This window comes from Dermacentor andersoni, chromosome 7, assembly GCF_023375885.2.
Source record: "Dermacentor andersoni chromosome 7, qqDerAnde1_hic_scaffold, whole genome shotgun sequence".
Taxonomy (NCBI): Eukaryota; Metazoa; Arthropoda; class Arachnida; order Ixodida; family Ixodidae; genus Dermacentor; species Dermacentor andersoni.
Window position 1 is genome coordinate 68,012,770 of NC_092820.1, and position 17,506 is coordinate 68,030,275.

General features: G+C 44.0%; 1 protein-coding gene, 1 long non-coding RNA gene and 3 pseudogenes across 2 annotated transcripts in view; 3 read left to right on the forward strand and 2 right to left on the reverse strand.

The window, feature by feature from the left end:
- The window catches only part of LOC129385756 (uncharacterized), a 114,938-nt gene that overhangs the window by 23,090 nt on the left and 74,342 nt on the right, over window positions 1-17,506 (reverse strand). The gene's annotated exons all lie outside the window — the stretch shown is intronic.
- Window positions 1,060-3,824, forward strand: LOC126534348 (piggyBac transposable element-derived protein 3-like; annotated as a pseudogene).
- Window positions 3,601-5,962, forward strand: LOC140219457 (uncharacterized). Its single transcript, XM_072289257.1, has 2 exons — window positions 3,601-3,688; window positions 5,110-5,962. The coding sequence occupies exons 1-2, from the start codon at window positions 3,601-3,603 to the stop codon at window positions 5,757-5,759; spliced, it is 738 nt and encodes a 245-aa protein (XP_072145358.1). The 3' UTR covers window positions 5,760-5,962.
- Window positions 6,053-7,688, forward strand: LOC126534841 (uncharacterized; annotated as a pseudogene).
- Window positions 9,206-11,002, reverse strand: LOC140219458 (uncharacterized; annotated as a pseudogene).

A 17,506-nucleotide genomic window follows, 5' to 3' on the forward strand; every position in this document is an offset into this window, starting at 1 on the left:
ACAGACCGCGTCAGTCTTGCGAGATATGGGAAGTAACACGCTGGTCGTGCGTCGTTCCCTCGTACCAGACAAGGCTTTAACAGGTAACACCGCTAAGCTGGTCCTGGCGGATGGCAGCAGCATTGAAATTCCCGAGGCCAAGGTTGAAATTAATTCACCTTATTTTGCTGGTACAGCGATTGCAAAGTGTATGACAGCTCCTCTATACGATGTTATTCTCGGAAATGTACCAGGCTCACGAGAACCTCATGATCCAGATAAACTCTGGACAAAAAGACCGAGGAAGCTCATCGAAGATGGTATAGCAAGTCCGAAAAGAACGAAGGGAGAAGAACATTCCCCGGATGCTTGGCTGGTCGGCATCAAGGGCCGAGACCAACAGCCGAAAACATCCACTATCAATATCAGCGCCTTGAAAATAACCAGGCAGGACCTTACCACGGCCCAGAACGAAGATAAGACCTTAAAGTCTTGCAGGAACAAAGTGGGTCAAGTGTTCCAAGGCAAAAGATTGGCATCCTACTCATTCGAAGTAGTAAAGGGAGTGCTGTATCGTCATTACCGGCTACCCTCGGGCAAAATGACCGAACAAGTGGTAGTACCACAAAGATTGCGCCGCCAAGTGCTCGCTTTGGCACATGAAAGCCTTAGGTCAGGGCACCAAGGAATTAAGAGAACAATTGATCGGGTTCTGGAATCCTTCTACTGGCCAGGAGTCCAAGAAGCAGTGAGAAGATACGTACGCTCTTGTGACACTTGCCAGCGAACGTACCCTAAGAGCAAGATAAGCCAGCCAACAAACTGTCGATGCTCTGGAAGGGGCCTTTCTTGGTCACAGGAAAGAAAAGCAACTTTGATTACTGGCTGGACTTGGGACACACCACAAAACTGTTCCATATTAACATGCTGAAGCGCTATGAAGAGCGTGAACCCGAAAGTTCCCCACAGTCAGCATCATGCATCGTGGTGGAGGAGGGCGAGACGGACACCCCTATACCTACCTTCACAACAAGTGAGGTCCCGGGTACAGAAGCAATTAACCTCTTATGACCTGTTGTCGCGATTTCGCATCATACCGGTTTTAAGCCGCACCACCAGAAGAAAACATCTGTAGCCGCTACCCCTGCGCTCAGAGGGAATCCACAGATGTCTGGCAACACGTGGAAAAGGCAGCGCCATCTATCGTCGATTCAGTAAAGAGCTGACGGCTGCCATTTCTCCAGTTGATGCCGACGAAGAACATTTCTCACTATCCATCCATTGACATCCGTCTCCATTCAAGGTATGTAAGTTTTTTGAATATAAAAAAATTTTGCATGATAGGCACTTGGTTGAATAATGCACGCAGATCACGTAAATAATTTGTTTTTGAAGATTAGTTGTTTTTTCAAGCGTGTGTCGCTTTGTCGCGTTTTCGCATCAACAGGCTGTAGCGTCCCGATTTGTGCACAACTTCGTCTTCCTCGGCATGTGGTCAAAAAACTAGTAATTTTTGTTTTTTGCAGTTATTCGGTGCTTTTTGTTCGTGATGGACACCAGAAGGTTCTACGGGATCAGGGTTCCACCCGTTGAAGAAAGCGAAGATAGCTGCCTCAGCGACAGCGATTCGGAATACAGCCCTGACACAGTACATGCTGCCCCATCAGATCAATCTGGGCAGTCTGGGAGCGACACAGGTGCGCAATTTTTTGTTTGTTGGGCGAGTTGCATTCGGCTGCAATGTGAAACGCCGTCAGCGTTCTTTCGTGTTGTATTGCAGTGGCGCGTCTTTTTCTTTTGAAGCCAAAAGCTTCACTACGATAGTCAACACCGCGTTTGTCGGAGCACGAGTGACGTCACGCACTGCGCAGGCTACTGCCCATGTGCGCCGTCGCTTCTCCGCGCCACCGTTTGACCTTTCGCCGCAGCCGTGCGCATTTGAAAGGAGGGGTATATAAGGCGCGCTTGCCCATAGAACAGGCGCACGCTGCCGCGCGCTATGCGTCATCGTTTGACGTTCGCCGCAAGCGCGTGTTTATCACGGATCACCGCAGCTTTTCGCTTCGAGATATCCAGGCCCTTAGCTAAGCCCCAGCCAATTTTTTCAAGCCAAGGTTTTTGTGGCTTCTCAAATGTGGTTTGCGACCTCGCAGTGATTTCTTTTTCTTTTTTTGTTTGCAGATGAAGAAGGTGAAACGGAAGAGCCGTCAACGTCAAGCGCAAGAAGTTTCCTCTGGAAGCAAGTGAACCATCCGCGGACATGCCACCCTCAATGGGAAGACGGTCTTCCAGACCCTCCAGATGAGCCGAAAGCTCCCATTGCGTACTTCCGGTATTTTTTTGACGACAAGCTTCTTGAGGAGATTACAGACCAGTCCAATCTCTATGCAGTGCAGAAGAATGCCAACAAAGCATTGTGCCTAACACGCGCTGAACTGGAGCAGTTTCTTGGGGCCACAATGTATATGTCCATATACAGGCTTCCGCGATCGCGCATGTACTGGAACCGCGAGATGCGAGTAGAAAAAGTGGCAGAAGTTATGTCACGTGACAGGTGGCAAGCGATAAAGAACAGCCTTCATTTCAACGACAACAATCTCCTACAAGCAAATGCTGGCAAAGACAGGCTCTTCAAAATTCGACCACTCATTGACAATCTGCTGCTCAAATTTCAAATCCTTCCAAAGTCACAGATGCTGGTGGTCGACGAGCAAATTGTGCCATTCAAAGGCCGCTCCTCACTCAAGCAGTACGTCCCTAGCAAGCCTCACAAGTGGGGCTACAAGATTTTTGTACTTTGCGACACCCACGGACTTGTCTCTGACTTCTCTATATACACAGGGGACATCCGCCCTGTTCCTGGATTACCTGACCTTGGAGCAAGCTCTAATGTTGTGCTCGAGCTTTCGCGCTCCATCCCAGAGAACAAGAGCTACTTGCTCTTTTTTGACAACTGGTTCACATCCATAAAACTGCTGGTAAATTTGCATCAGCGTGGTATTCCAGCAATGGGAACTGCACGCGCAAACAGAATTTCTGGATGCCGACTGCCCAGCGATGCAGAAATGAAGAAGAACGGTAGAGGAAGCCACGTGGAGAGGCAGGCTACTATTGAAGGGGTCGAAGTCCGAGTAGTGAAGTGGTACGACAGCCGGGGAGTGAATATTGCTAGCACATTCGGGAGTGCCCAGCCTCTAGGAAGCTGCCAGCGGTATGACCGCAAAAAGAAAGAAAGATGTGAAGTTGAGCAGCCAGCCATTGTGAAGGCTTACAACACTTTTATGGGTGGAGTCGACCTTCTCGATGGGCTCATGGCGTACTACAGAATTTTTCTGAAGTCGAAGAAATTCTACCTGCGATTTTTTTTTCATTTTGTGGACATGGCTGTTGTGAGCAGCTGGCTGCTCTACCGGAGGGATTGTGATGCTCTAGGAATCCCAAAGAAACATCAACTGGATCTTGTAGCGTTCAAGGCTTCTCTAGCCAGCTGCCTGTGCAATCAAAACAAGGACGTGATGAAGAAGAGGGGCCGGCCGTCTCTTTCCGTGGAAGGAGAGCTTGAGAAGAAGAAAAGAAGAGGACCAGCAGCTCCAACACCTAATGCTGAAGTCCGTCAAGACAATGTTGGCCACTGGCCTGAAGTGTCGCAGCAACGACAACGATGCAAGATGCCTGGCTGCAAAGGCCAACCTGTTTCCTTCTGCACAAAGTGCAAAGTTCATCTGTGTATAAAAAAAAGTTCAAATTGTTTCATTTCTTTTCATAAGAACTGAGATACAAATGTGCTAAACTCAAAGAAATGAGCTCTCAAGTGTGTTTGAAAATAAACATTTTTTGATCCATTACGACCTGTTGTCGCGTTTTCGCGACATAGCTGTAACTTTCTTCCTAAAACCCCGACACGCATAAAAGTTGCTGTGTAACTTCCTCATAACCAGAACATAAAAAGCCACAGCAAAAATAATTTTTTTATGCAGTATGCTAAATTCAGGCTAGAAGAGGTTAAGCTTGGCGATGATCTTCAAGAAGTTCAACGTGCAGAATGTCGTGGGGCGGACTACATGAGTAGAATACAGGGGAAACTACAACCCTGCGCCTCTAGAGGTTATTCTTACCATTGCAAGGTTATGTCATCAAAATGCCATGCTGTTAGTCATTGATGCTCGTTTCTTTGTTATTTTTTTTCTTGGTGTGCTTTATTTGAATTGCGTTTTCCTTTAATGTCTTATCCGCGTGCTCAGTGGACTGTGCATTGAAACATTACAGTGCGTTCTTGTGAACGGACAATGACTGTACTGTTGTGAACTATGTCGCGCACTGAGCGGCAGTTTTTCTTCAGAAAACCTTGTTAAAAAAAGGGGCTTATGTGATGTGTGGTGCGCGACGTGGTGCGGGGCTCGGGACGGTCGAGAGCAGACGACGCTGAGTAGGTGGAAAACGGCGACGCCGAAGAGCGCCCGGCACGTGAACGCGCGGCGCAGGAAAGACAACAAAAAGAAAAAAGCGTACCTGAGCGTGCCGTCAGCTCCTCAAGGCCGGTGAGCTTTTGCGCCAGTGGGCAGGACGTGAACAGTCGGGCTTCGGGCCGAAGTTCCACGCCAGCTGCCCGGCCATAACGCCACCCCCGTCTGCCGTGCCGCCTGCTGCCCGAGGCCGGCGTTCGAGCTTCCGCGCCGTGGGCGAGAGGGGAGCAGTCGGGCTACGGGCCCGAGCTCTCTGCCCGGCCAGAACGCCGCCGCCGTCCACTCCTGCCACCCAGCCGCCAGCGTTACCTCGCCTCGCCAGAGCTGGCGCGCTCCCGGCGCCCGGTCGGTCAACCTACGCCGCGACCTTTGGTGAGACCGGCGCCACTCCTTCTGCCAGCTTGTCGCCGCGTTGCCGCGTCGAGACTGCGATGCGTCCCCGCCCTCGTGGCAAGCCCGGACTCGCGCCCTCGTTAAAGCCCTAAGTGTGTTCTTTACCGCAATGTTTTCTTGAATGTTTATTTTATGCATGCTTTCTGTTTCGTTCTATTTGCTTTATGCCTTTTTATTTTTGATTAAAGGTCTTTGTGTGTGTGTTCAAACCAACGGCTTTGTCCTCAATTGAGTTCTCGGAGGCTCCGCCTAAGAGAACCGTTAAAACATTGAGAACACGAACCTTTGCCCCATAAGAGGGTCGTCACAGATGCTCACTATATGACTGTGCAAGACTCGTTTGATGCTGTCTTGGAACTGTTAAACTTTCAGTTTGACGACAACCAGCTCAAACTGTCTGACTTTGTAAACAACCTCTATATGCTTGTCGAGAAGCTGGTGCCCAAGAAGAATTGTATGGAAGTGGTGTCTCCCCCGAGTGCTGGCAAGAACTTTTTTTTTGATGCTGTGCTTTCTTTTTATATAAACAGGGGCACTATACGCAACTTTAACCGCTTTTCAAACTTTCCACTACAAGACACTGTAGGCCGCCGCATACTGGTGTGGAACGAGCCAAACTGTGAGTCTTCTGAATTTGACACGGTCAAGAAAATCTTTGGCGGCGACGTGGACTCTGTGGCAGTCAAGTACTCACCCGACCAGACCATCTCGAGAACGCCTTTCATTGTCCTCTCTAACAATGAAGTCTTTCCTGCTGACGATGCCTTTAACCACCGCATGTTTTGCTACAAGTGGAAGGCCTGTCCATTGCTCAAGCGTCATGCAAAGAAGGTGCACCCCATGTCCTTGGTGCTTCTGTATGACAAGTTTGTACTCGATGCTGACTATATGCTTGCCCGTCAAGAAATAAACCTTTCATCCTGAGTACTTGGTTAATGCTTTGCATTTTTCGTCTAAAACTGCAACGGTTAGGTTAGGTTAGGTTAGGTTAGGTTAAATAATAGCGTCTATTGTATATGGTGCTGGTGTTGTGGTCGCTACCGCTACAGTATGTTGTTATTTTATGCAGTGATGCTGTTTCCAGGACACCATTACTTGGGCCCCGGAAGCCACAAGGGAAGGACTCCAGTGGACGAGGACGACCGCATTGCCAAGCGGCACGATGAGGCGCACGAAAAAGTGCAAAGCGATACCGACGTGTTTGCAGCCGACCGGGCATCTACAAAGGAGTTTTTCGGCGACTCTCTATCGACAGGCAATTGGCACTCTGCCTTGGGCACAGCCGGTTTGGGTACGAAGAACTTGGTCAAGGAGCACGTACTAGGCCGCAGTCTATATGGAATGCCAACCGGACGGAAGCGTGCAAATAACTGGGACCCAAATCCTGCAGCACCAAAACGAGCCAACGAGCAAATGCCCTCGGAGGAGGCAGCGGATGCCCCCGCAACACCTGGGGGAGCAGGTGTTGGAAGTGACCATCCGTCTTCATCCGAGCGGGTTCAGCAGATTTTGCGAGTACCTCGCGACCAAGGAGTGGTCTCAGTGTTCCATGACAGCAAGATTGTCACTACTTGGGGCTACTCTATGCTAAAGACCTCGCTTAAGTATGACAAGAAAAAAACGTTTCCCGGTATCGTAACAAGTCTGTCTCGTTTACCCGTTGACCGCCCTTACCTTTACATTCCTCACGGCACTTGAACTTTCCGGTACACACAAAGGCACTGCAGTGCTCTGTGAAGGTGACTCCTCATGGCTTGCGTACCCCTTGGAAGACGGGCTCTTCGGTCGTGCAGCCAGTCAATTCGGATATGCTGGTTTATGGCCTCGCTTCGGTTGGCTTAAACCATCACATGGACACAGCCTTGTGCCGCATCACGCATGGGGCACCACAGAACTCTATGAAGCCCCAAACTATTCGGCCATTTACAGCACAAGACCACGTCGATTTGGCCAAGAACTACTGGGGTCTTACTTTAGACCCGTCAATGGAAGCACAACTAACGGACGACACCGACAACATCCCAACAAGCATGGGCGCACCCCGCCACAACTTTGCCTACGACTTTCTTCACATTGAAAACACTTCACCCCGCTTGACTAAATTTGTCAATCAGTTTCCATTCAAGGCTCAAGTGGGCACTCCGATACTAAACTACGAGCACCAGTTTACCAACGCCTGGCTTCGCATGGGTCCTACTTATACTGCTGGCAACGAACTACTCACTCGTTCACAACTTGGTCTACCCACAGACGTGGCAACTTACACAACTAGAAACCTCTCTCACGTTGAAGCTAACCCCCAGGATCCCGAGGACAACATTGTAATGCATTTCCGGCCAGACGATTTTAACAAGAGACACATCAAATATCTCGATCCCATAGAAAAGTCTTCGTATCGCCGAGGTCTCGCGCCCATGTCACTCGATGCTATTCAACCAAGTCTCGGCTTTGGCATTATGGCTGTATCCAAGTCAAACAAAGATGACCCTGGCAGCACTGACAAGTTTCAGGATGTCACTGCATTCTTTCAAGTCGACACGGAACTTGTAGTACACAGTACCATAGACTCTATTGCAAGCAACAAGGTAATGCTACCCTCTAGTGCCGGTCCATACCTGCGCCACACGCGCAAACACATCAAGATGAATCCCAGCGGTCTGTCACGCATCTAATAGGCATCTAATTAGAACCAGCTATGCATGCCCACCTTACCTTTCCAACTGAATCTAACTTGACTACCAATAGGAATAAACTACAACGTACCGAACTGGGAAATCATTCTTCCAGTTTACTAACCCATTCAAAGAAACTGGAATGAGGTATATAGCTATATGCATGCAGTACGAAGGCTAGCAAACCTGTTTCCGATAGCTGAAGTCAAATATATATATATATATATATATATATATATATTTAGGTTTTCTTGGTGGGGTGTGTCCTGAAAGATAACTTATTGGGCTGTGAGGGACACAATGCATGCACCATGCACTTGGGTTTGGTCAACATGCATACATTTCCTAATTTATGAAGTAAATATAAGAAATGAAACTCATATTTATCAGAAACACGAAATCCAATAAGAACACTAATTTCACAAATGAGCATGATGCCTAAAAGCAAACAGTTTCACGAGTGTTACACACAAAATGTGCGCCCCAATCGGCTATAAGGCAAAACAGTTTCACGAGTCTTACACACAAAATGTGTCCCCCGATCGGCTATATAGACTACTTTACATAATGCTAAACGAAGAGAATAGAATATGAAGGCTATACAAGAAAGCTGCAAAAGTAAATATTTCCAAATGAAGCTGATGAACACATCATACATCCCTACTGTGCAACAAGCAAAAGCCAAAATTACCCTCATACTATAATTTCGCGTCCCTTCAGGAGTGTGTGAGTGCACAATGAACTCAGATTTTACTAAAAGTGTAGCTAGCAATGGCTTACTTGTTCCGGAAAAATTTCATATTCTCACATCACAAGCTTTTTTTTCATATTAGATAGCAATTGCAAGAAACATTTCTCAAAATATTGTGCCTGGGTGCAAATTGTTTCATACAGCTCTGTAAACAGGTTTTCTTCAGATTCAAAAAATTTCTCATGGTTTGTAGCGTTACTAAAATCATAAACATATAATGCCAAGATAACCATAACAGTTATCTCATTCATTTAAATTATAAAATTTTAACCACTTACTCTTTTTATAATATCTACATTTATAATATTCTATATTTCGCACTGCAAAATTGGCCAACTGGGTTTATTAAAGTGAGCATTATTATGCTGAGGAAAAAGTTTATAGTACTGACATGCAGTGCCCAAAGAGGTGGAAAAAGGCTGTCAGAACTAATCCAAAGACATTAATTACGGTGTCCAGCATGTGCCCAACATTTGTGCAGTAACAGGCACTTTTCTGCAACCTGGGGCACAGTAAAAAAAATCTGCAGTTGAAACTGAAAACCAATACTATCGCTAATAAATGACATAGTGAGGCACACAATTGCAACTTTTTACCATATTGGCTACATTGTAAATGAGCTTGGTACTAGCGAGATGTAGGTATTTCCTTGTCTTTAAAAAGACACAAACAGTCACAATCTTTGTAGCTGGAATTATGATCTCCATTGATAGTTCTTCTACAGCCTTTAACATGTGTTGCATTGTCACTAGACTGTACTTCAAGGGCTTGCACTTCAAGGGCTTAACAATAACAAAAGCTTCTGATTGTTTTTTGCAAATTATGTTCTCAATAATTGCATAGGTATTATCAATAAGTTGTACTAGAGAACTATTAGTTCTTTTTCCTGCAGAATACTCTCTCCCAGTGAAAACAACACCTCCCTTAAGCATTCAGGGATACTGCACACTGTTGGCAAGTTCACTAGCACCTTTAGACAGCCTCCCTGATACAGAGAATGGGACACCCCTTCAAAACAAACTGACATCTCCCATCACTTTGAGAGTGTTCTGGGTTTCCTTGGCATCCAGCGAGTTGCAGTAAGCAAGAACTCTTGGTTCAGCAGCTGTGGCCAATAGAACCTCAATAGTTTCCTCCATTTGCAGCATACGACAGATTTCGTGTGGGATCCCATTTGCTGACTTCACTGCCTTTTTTAGGCAACCGTTACTCTCTTCAAATGGAAATGCAGAGTGTGCCCAAAGAGGACCCCACTGGTGCACACTCTTTCCAATATGAGTTAGTTGGTGCATGTTAAAGGTCATGGAACTTTTACCATACAACAGCTCAGCTCGAACATGAAACTCTAGTAAGAGTTCTTCGCAAAGAGTAAGCTGTGACGACGCGACTTCTTTTTGCAGCAATATATGCAATGCTTCCACCAGGCAGGCCCAATGTTGTATGCATGAGCGATCAGCTATGCCCTCTAAAACTGGCAAGCTATAATACAGGAGCCAATTCTCCCATTCCTTTGCTTTCCAGAATTTGCGTTCTCTTGTTGGCCTTGGCATTCTTTTCACATTTGCAGGAGGAGTGATTGCCATTATTCTTGTGTCAATGACATCTTGGTGTGCTCCCATATAAAACTTGAATAGTATCATCTAACCACAGTTCCATGAACTGCCTTGCAACACCAAGCAATATGCAATGCATATAGCCAGGGACGAACCCCCACACTATATTAAAGTGCTCCAACCTGATCAGTGGCGACACAGTTCTGACACCATTTACGGACCTGCCTCAAGCAACAGCTTCTCGCACATCCTGCATCATTTGCAGCTCTGTTCTTACCTGTACTGTTTGTTGTACTAGGTACTTTGTGGAACGTAGAACTCTCGCCCTTTTGAAGGCACTAATTGCATCCGTGATATGCATTAAACTGCATTACACCCTGCATTGGTGCCCTGGCGACTGAATCTACAGCGCAACAAATGCAGAAGGCCTTGAAATTTTTTGTACTGCCATTGTGCTCAAGATTCAATCCTTTCTCCGAAAGGTCATTTACAGAATCAACAAATGCGTCCTGAAAGAGCACCATGTCAGGCTTTTTCTTGCCAAACCACAAGGCAGCCAAAATCACTTTTTGCATTCTTTGTGTGACTGGCAGTTCATTTACAAGCAACTGAATTGGCCAACTTGCAGTACCACTTGATTTAAAAAGGGGTGCACCATCTGCATTTAACATAAAACTAATTCTATGCCCGGCATTTGCTTTCGAGGCCACAAAAGCATAGTACAGGTCTCCATCACAAATATCTGAAAAACTCTTTTGCTTCAAGAGGCTCTGTCAGGTCTAAGAAGTCGCATTCCTTCAGTGTCTTTTGGAGTTGCGAAGGTATGTCAAAAAGTACAAAAAAATATACATTGTTGACTGATGAAAAACATATGTTGCGGTTGCATCGCGAGCACTGAAAGGGTGAACTTGGATCAACGCAACCTATGTACAAGGAACATTCTGGACAAAAGAAGTGGAAACTCATTGGCGTGCCAGATCCTTCAATTATTTTCTTAAGCATGTGCTGAGAATGGGCAAGAACTGGCCTTTCAAAAAACAAGTTAATCATTTCAACCAAATCCATTAGTGCTGAAAATGTCAAGCTGTGCTGGACAGCAAATTTTAAGACCATGAGTAGAATATCACCTTTTGAGACTGCAACATTGTCTTGAACAATTTCACCAAACAGTTCACCAGCACACCGCAGGCAGAATTAAAAAAACAGGGAACTTCTATCTCCAAGTCTGCCTCTTGTGCATATGGCTGGCTCGAGTCCTCCCCTTGTCCAGATTCTTCGTCTTGAGCAACTGGCAGGCTGCTGTCCTCCCCTTGTCCAGAATCTTCGTGTTGCATGTCTGGCTGGCTGAAGTCCTTTTTTTCTGAGGCTTGCTCTTGTGCATCTTTGTTAGGCTCTACCTGTAAATATATTATTGTTTGTGAACAAACAGTAATATTAAGTAAATCTCACCTATTTAAATATGAGTGAGAGGTATCATAATTTGATTTGCTCAGTGCCCTAGAGAAAATTTCAAATGCAGGGCTGGTAGTCTATTTGCTTGTCGACAACTAATGTAGTCAGTCTAGTAACAAATGCATCAAATAGAAAAGTTGCACTAGGAAGTATATCGCAGGAATGCATTTGACCAATTGTAGATCGAACCGAGTGGGAACATTGCGTATGCTTACCAAACCGACATTTCCGGGAAAGTCGCATTGGCACACATTAGTGCTGGAGCATTCAAGGTTTACAGCAGACGCTGCACGACCGTCCTGGGAATATTCCATGCAATGTGCACCGACCGGCGCAGTCGACGCCTCCGCGTTGCATTCTCAGTGCGTCGTTATGCTGTCATCCAGGTTAAGATCGCAGGAAACACTGCCCAGCTGGGATTTCTGCAGACAGCACGCCATATCTGGTTACTTTTCGGCACTCGATCATTCGACACACTTCAGTTGAAAGAAACTGAATTACGCACCGCTTCTGCACCTGCCATTCGGAGCTGCGTCGATGAATCTGTAGAACTAGACACGAAGAACTTGGCACCAAGATTCAAGTATTTTTTGTAATGTCCACGCTTCTTGCGTTTTTTCAACGGTTCCATTATTCTATTGCAAGTCATGCCACACTTTAACTACCACACGATTTAAGGCCTGGATAACACTACAGGAGAAAGCATGGTGAACATCGTGGTGAACATGCCGAGTATGTCGATGTCAATGTGTTTATCTTTCGCATTGGGTCGCCGCTGACATAGTGGAGATCAAAGGTGTGGTGAGCCCAGAAATACCAATAAAATAAATTATTAATAAAATAAATTACATTGTATACCTTGCTCCAAAATGTTTTCATGTATTTCTTCACCTACAGTGTTGTCATATAATTACATCGTTAAACCTTTTGCAATTAGTAATTGCTGACAATGTTATATATAATTATGTTTCAAATAGTTTATATGGTGGTAAAATTTGAAAAACAACACAATATATATAAATAACCATGGTCTGACATTTTGCCTTGAAAGGCATAAAAAACAAAAAACAATTTGCATAAAGAAGCATAAAAGGCAGGGTTGTTATAGCAACACTATCGTGTTTAGACAACAACACGAGGTTCATCACGAGGCTCGTCTTGGTGTGCGCTTAGTGCCATCGGTTTGACGCTTCGATCGTGGTTGTACTGCGCGCGTGAAGCATGGAACCAGAATGATAACACATGCGTACGTGCGTTACCAGGATGACCGCAGATGTGCAGTGGTTAAAATTGAAGAAGTCAAAGGATTCAAGACTGGCGATGACTTCCGGACATTTTATAACGTCAAGCTGACCGAAGATGGCGAAGCGTATTTTTATCACGCCAGAATTCTCGTTGGAGGTAAGCTTGCTAATTCATGCAAACTAGCTGCGATATTTTGTGTGTGTGTGTGTAAGTGTGCGCGTGCATACGTATATATATATATATATATATATATATATATACGTACGTGTGAATATATGTCAGTCCACGCTGGCCTTCATCACACTGATATGCTCCTTATGTGTTTGATTGCACGAAAATAATCAATGGTTCAAATAACCTCAGAATGCAGTGTGTTAATATTTTGCATTGCTGCTTCAAGCTATATGTATATATATAGTTCGAAAAAAAAAAAAATGCGAACAGCGCTTAGTCGCCAAGAATTTCCGGGCTTAAATGATTGTGCATGTACACGTTTGATAAGAAAACAATTAGCGCTTTTGATGTTATGTACGTGGCTTTCACAAACACACAAACACCCGATCATGCCGCACCGTAGTCAATTAAGCCTCGAGAACTTTCACCATGTTTGGACTTGCGCAAGTTGGTACATGCATGCAGGGATATATGCGTGTCAAATGGTTTCTTTTGGAACAGTTTATATATATATATATATATATATATATATATCGAAGTACCCTATCAGCCTCAATCCGCACGTGTAGATCAACTGCATATATCAGTGGTCAAAAGCAGCACATAATTGCATTAAATGCCATTGCCCGTTTGGTACGATTTGTGCTGTTGAGCTGTGTATATGTTTCCTATTCCGAAATATTTCTCAGCCAACCATAATACAGCTGAGAAATTCGTCAAAGGCTGCATGCACAGTGTCACCAGCTCACTATTTTTTCCCCGGATCTGCAAACGTATTTGACAAATTCTCACACATACCAAGCAACTAGTTGGAATGGACACTGGCTAGTTCACTTAATTAGCTTACATTAGCTTACTTATATTCCTGACCTGTGTAATGGCTTGCAGTTATGCTGCTGAAAATGCTATCATTTCTGTGTAAATCCTGTTTTTAAATGCTTGACGAATTTAATGTATGCTGAAATGCCATATATATAAAATGAGAGCATGCTTTCTTTTAATTTGAGGACTCTTATAGCTAAAGGGTGTGCCGTGTTTTGCACACTACTGCAGGCTACTGGCCCAGCATCAGCATTATAAATTTGGTATTGTTTTTCTTTTTTCAGAGTCTGAGGATGACCTGAAAAGAAAGATGAAAAGTGAGCGTGTTAGAGTCCAAAGAATCCTCAGCAGCAGCGACAGTGAGGACAGTGACAAGGACGTCGCAATGCAGGTAAACATATTTTTTCGTATAGTGGTGATATTTCTTTTGTGCTTGCGAATCAAGAGTGACGTAATATCTGTGTGATATGCTATTTGCTTCTCTTTACAGACACAAAAAAACAAAAAACGGGAAGGGCCCAGCAATAAATTGTTGGAGATACTTGCTGCAAAAAATAAAAAGCTCACAGAAAAAGACCGCACAGAGCAAAAAACTCAACTTTCAGCAGCTCGAGAAGTGGCCCGCCTTAGCTCAACAGTTAAGCCACAAGAAGAACTTAAAGAGCTCCGAGCTCTAAATAGAGAGCTGCTGGATTCATTGGACTGCAAGCAAGGTAAAGAGCTTTTCTTTGGTGTGTGTGAAGAGCAGTGAATAGGTTGTGCAGGCAGTATACTCGATTAATAAAAAATAACCATTGTTTCGATGCTTTTTCATATTTCACTTCGTGCAGCCAATTCACAGGAACCACAGTTAGCATTGCCAGCAGTACACGCACCTCAGCTGCCTGATACAGTATGTAACTTGTCATTTATGAGTTCGGGAAGAAGGGTTTATTCCTATTCCTTCTCTTCAACAAGTGTATAGCTGGCATATTCAGTTTTTGTTGGTTGTTTTTTTTTTTTAATTTGTGATTTGTATTCTTTTACAAACTGACATTGGTAGCAGGCTTGAAATAGCAAGCTCTGCTTGGAGGCGGATACAAACCAAAACAAAAGACTCGATGTTTGTTAAAGATCTTTTGACAGCGGTGTGCTGTCCAGCAGAGCTGCTTGGGCGGTCTCTGCAAGGTAACTGCAAGTTAAGAAATTTCCTATGGCTATTTTCAATCTGTTCTCTAATTATCTTTGCATTCTTCTTTGTTCTTACACATTGCAGGAAAGCACTGTCCACGCTTTCCTGACCGCCCGAGGAAAGAGCCGGTGTCGCCATGGAAAGTGTCTGTGATACGCGGTGAGTGAAGAATAGATGTCATCACGTCTAATACTTCAAATTGTTATTAACTGGGTTCGGCTAGTGAAACTTTACATTTCCTGCTTATTGTGTGTGTATCTTTACTTTTGTTCCGCAGAATGGTACAAGGAGCGGCTTCAAAAAAAAGGACTGGTGGCCGAAATGCCTGGGGCATTGAAACAAATGAATCGCTTCATTGTAGAAAAGATAAGCGACATTGTGAGGATGGCCAAAAGGCTTGAAAGCTGGTTAATTGCATGGTCACATTGCAGGCCAGAGGGATGAAGTTGTAGAAAAATAATGTTGCCTGTGCATGCAGTGTCCACAGTACTATATATATGCATGCCATACTCGGATCATATTTAATTGCCCACAAATATTGTCTGCAATTATCTTCTTGGTATTTAGAGACCAGCTAGCTTTTAGGAAATTGTCAGCCCATTTGTCATTATAGAGCTTTTGCCATATTCTCCATGCGCTAGAATTTATAGTGCCTGCATATTCATTTTGCCTTTTATTCCTACACTGTTTCGATCAGAGCAACCAAGGAGCTGCCAGAAGACAGACCATGAGAATCGATCAGCAGCTAAGCCTATCTGCAGTAGGATTTATTTATTTTTTTAATAAAATTTCACTACATTTGCTTTGTGTATTCCATAAATTTCATGTTTTGTTTATAGCCAATTGGTATTGACTGTATTGCCCATTGGTGCAATTGGTCATTCCAACCAATTGGTTCATTCCAACCAATTGGTTCAAAACAGTTGGTGCCCATTGGGTACAATTGGTCACATTTCAGTTGGTCCAATTGGTCCAACTGTGTACTAATTTACAATTGAAAATTTTCCAATTGGTACCATTTTTTTTTTTTTTTTTGACTGGGATAGTTTGCTAGTGATCTGCCTAGCGTTGCCTACAGGCCACAAACCTGTTGCTTATATAGTTGACTTTCTTCCTTTCCATGAAATATTCTTATTCTTGGCAAAACAGACATTTCCTTTAAATATTCTTGTGCTTTGTCTGTAAGCATGAGTGCAAAGACAATAAACATGAAACGAGCTTGGCGTTAGTACAACAGAGTAGCACAAATGATGCAGCTTGCATTCACTGAGTTCCACTTTAGCGAAATCAAATCAAAAGGAACCTTATTGAGAGTACTGTACACAGCACCATGTGCACTATGTCAAGTCAAATTATGCTATTTTACACACAACATAGATGAACATGTTGCTGCAGTTTCATTTACTTTTCAGCTCTAAAGCGTGATTATTGAAGCTCTGTTAAGAGCTATGAGACACCATGGTAGAGGGCTTTGCATTAATTTTGACTGCCTGGGTTTTCTAATGTGCATTAAATTTACATACACAGGTCTTTTGCATTTCTACCCAAGGCTACAGTTTGTTCCATTGTTAATACGAAAGTGAAAATCCTCAAACTCTAAACAATTCCCATAAAATCTGTACACAACAAGAATGATGGGCCTAGCTCTCACAATACGTACTTGCAATACACGCCCGAGGTCACTCACACATGCAATGGTTCCTTACAAGATGAATGCTGGTAAAACGACTAATGCTGTGCTGGATCACCTGCCAATGCATATAATACAACTGTGAAGGTGAACCTTTCCACGCCATAGTTTCAATTTGAAGCAGTAAATTTTGGTGAAATTTCTTAATTTATCATAACATGTACATAACATATAATATAGGCTGAAAGTGTGAAAAGGTTCATTTCCTAATTCAGAATGAGTAGCACGATGCTCTACGGAATTTGTCTATGACTGTTCAAGCTTTTGTGTTTAGAATTCGCAGTTGCAGATTCACCAGGATGCAACACATTCGCATGATATCACTCATATAAGGAATGAGGTCATTAGGTACTCGAAAATTAATAATAGTAAACATTTTTATACGTTGAATAGCTCTTTCAACATGGATGCATACCTGAGAAATGTATGTTTGCTGGAGCTCGTGTAAATTGCATGTTTCCTTTAGAGAAAGGGGGCAAGACAACAATGCCATTGTTTCCTTCCACTGGTGTTTTTATACCTGGAAAACCTTTGTCGGCTAACACAACATCCCCTGGCTCAATTCTATTGAGAAAGCCTGACTAAAGTTATAAAGCTCGACCTCCGTAAGCCTCCGATACAAAAGTCACTGCACCATCGGGCAAGATTCCAATGAAAAACTTCAGTGTGTAGCATCCCTTGTAGTGTGAAAAAAGAGCTCGATGCTGTTCTACAGTAGGTGGCTCTTGCATTCTCACTTCAGTGCAGTCTATAATAAAACGGCACTTAGGGTAGTGTACCTTAAAGCATGCTGGAATACTGCATATCATATTGACCGCAAATAGAGATGGGGACAGTGGAAGAGAACACATAAATGACACGGGTGGTCAATATGATATGCAGTAAACACCAACTAGGCCAAACTGAAGTTCTTCTGAAGCATATATCTTGCACAGATGGCCCTTCTTTCTGTGTTCTTTATTTGCGGTTGATATGATATGCAGTAAATAGCAAGTAGGCCAGATTGAAGTTCTCATGCTGGAATAGTTGCCTTGACAGCGGCTAGTGACGGTTCAGGAACGAAGTGTTGCATTGAGTAAAGAAGATTCCTCGAAATGAAAAAAAAAAGGGTGCGGCTAACAGCTGTATGACGCAGGCCAAA

Coding starts and splice junctions, on each gene's coding strand:
- LOC140219457 (XM_072289257.1), top strand. CDS start 3,601: ATGTTGGCCACTGGCCTGAAGTGTCGCAGCAACGACAACGATGCAAGA. Junction 3,689..5,109: donor CCTGTTTCCTTCTGCACAAA/GTGCAAAGTTCA, acceptor TAAAACATTGAG/AACACGAACCTTTGCCCCAT.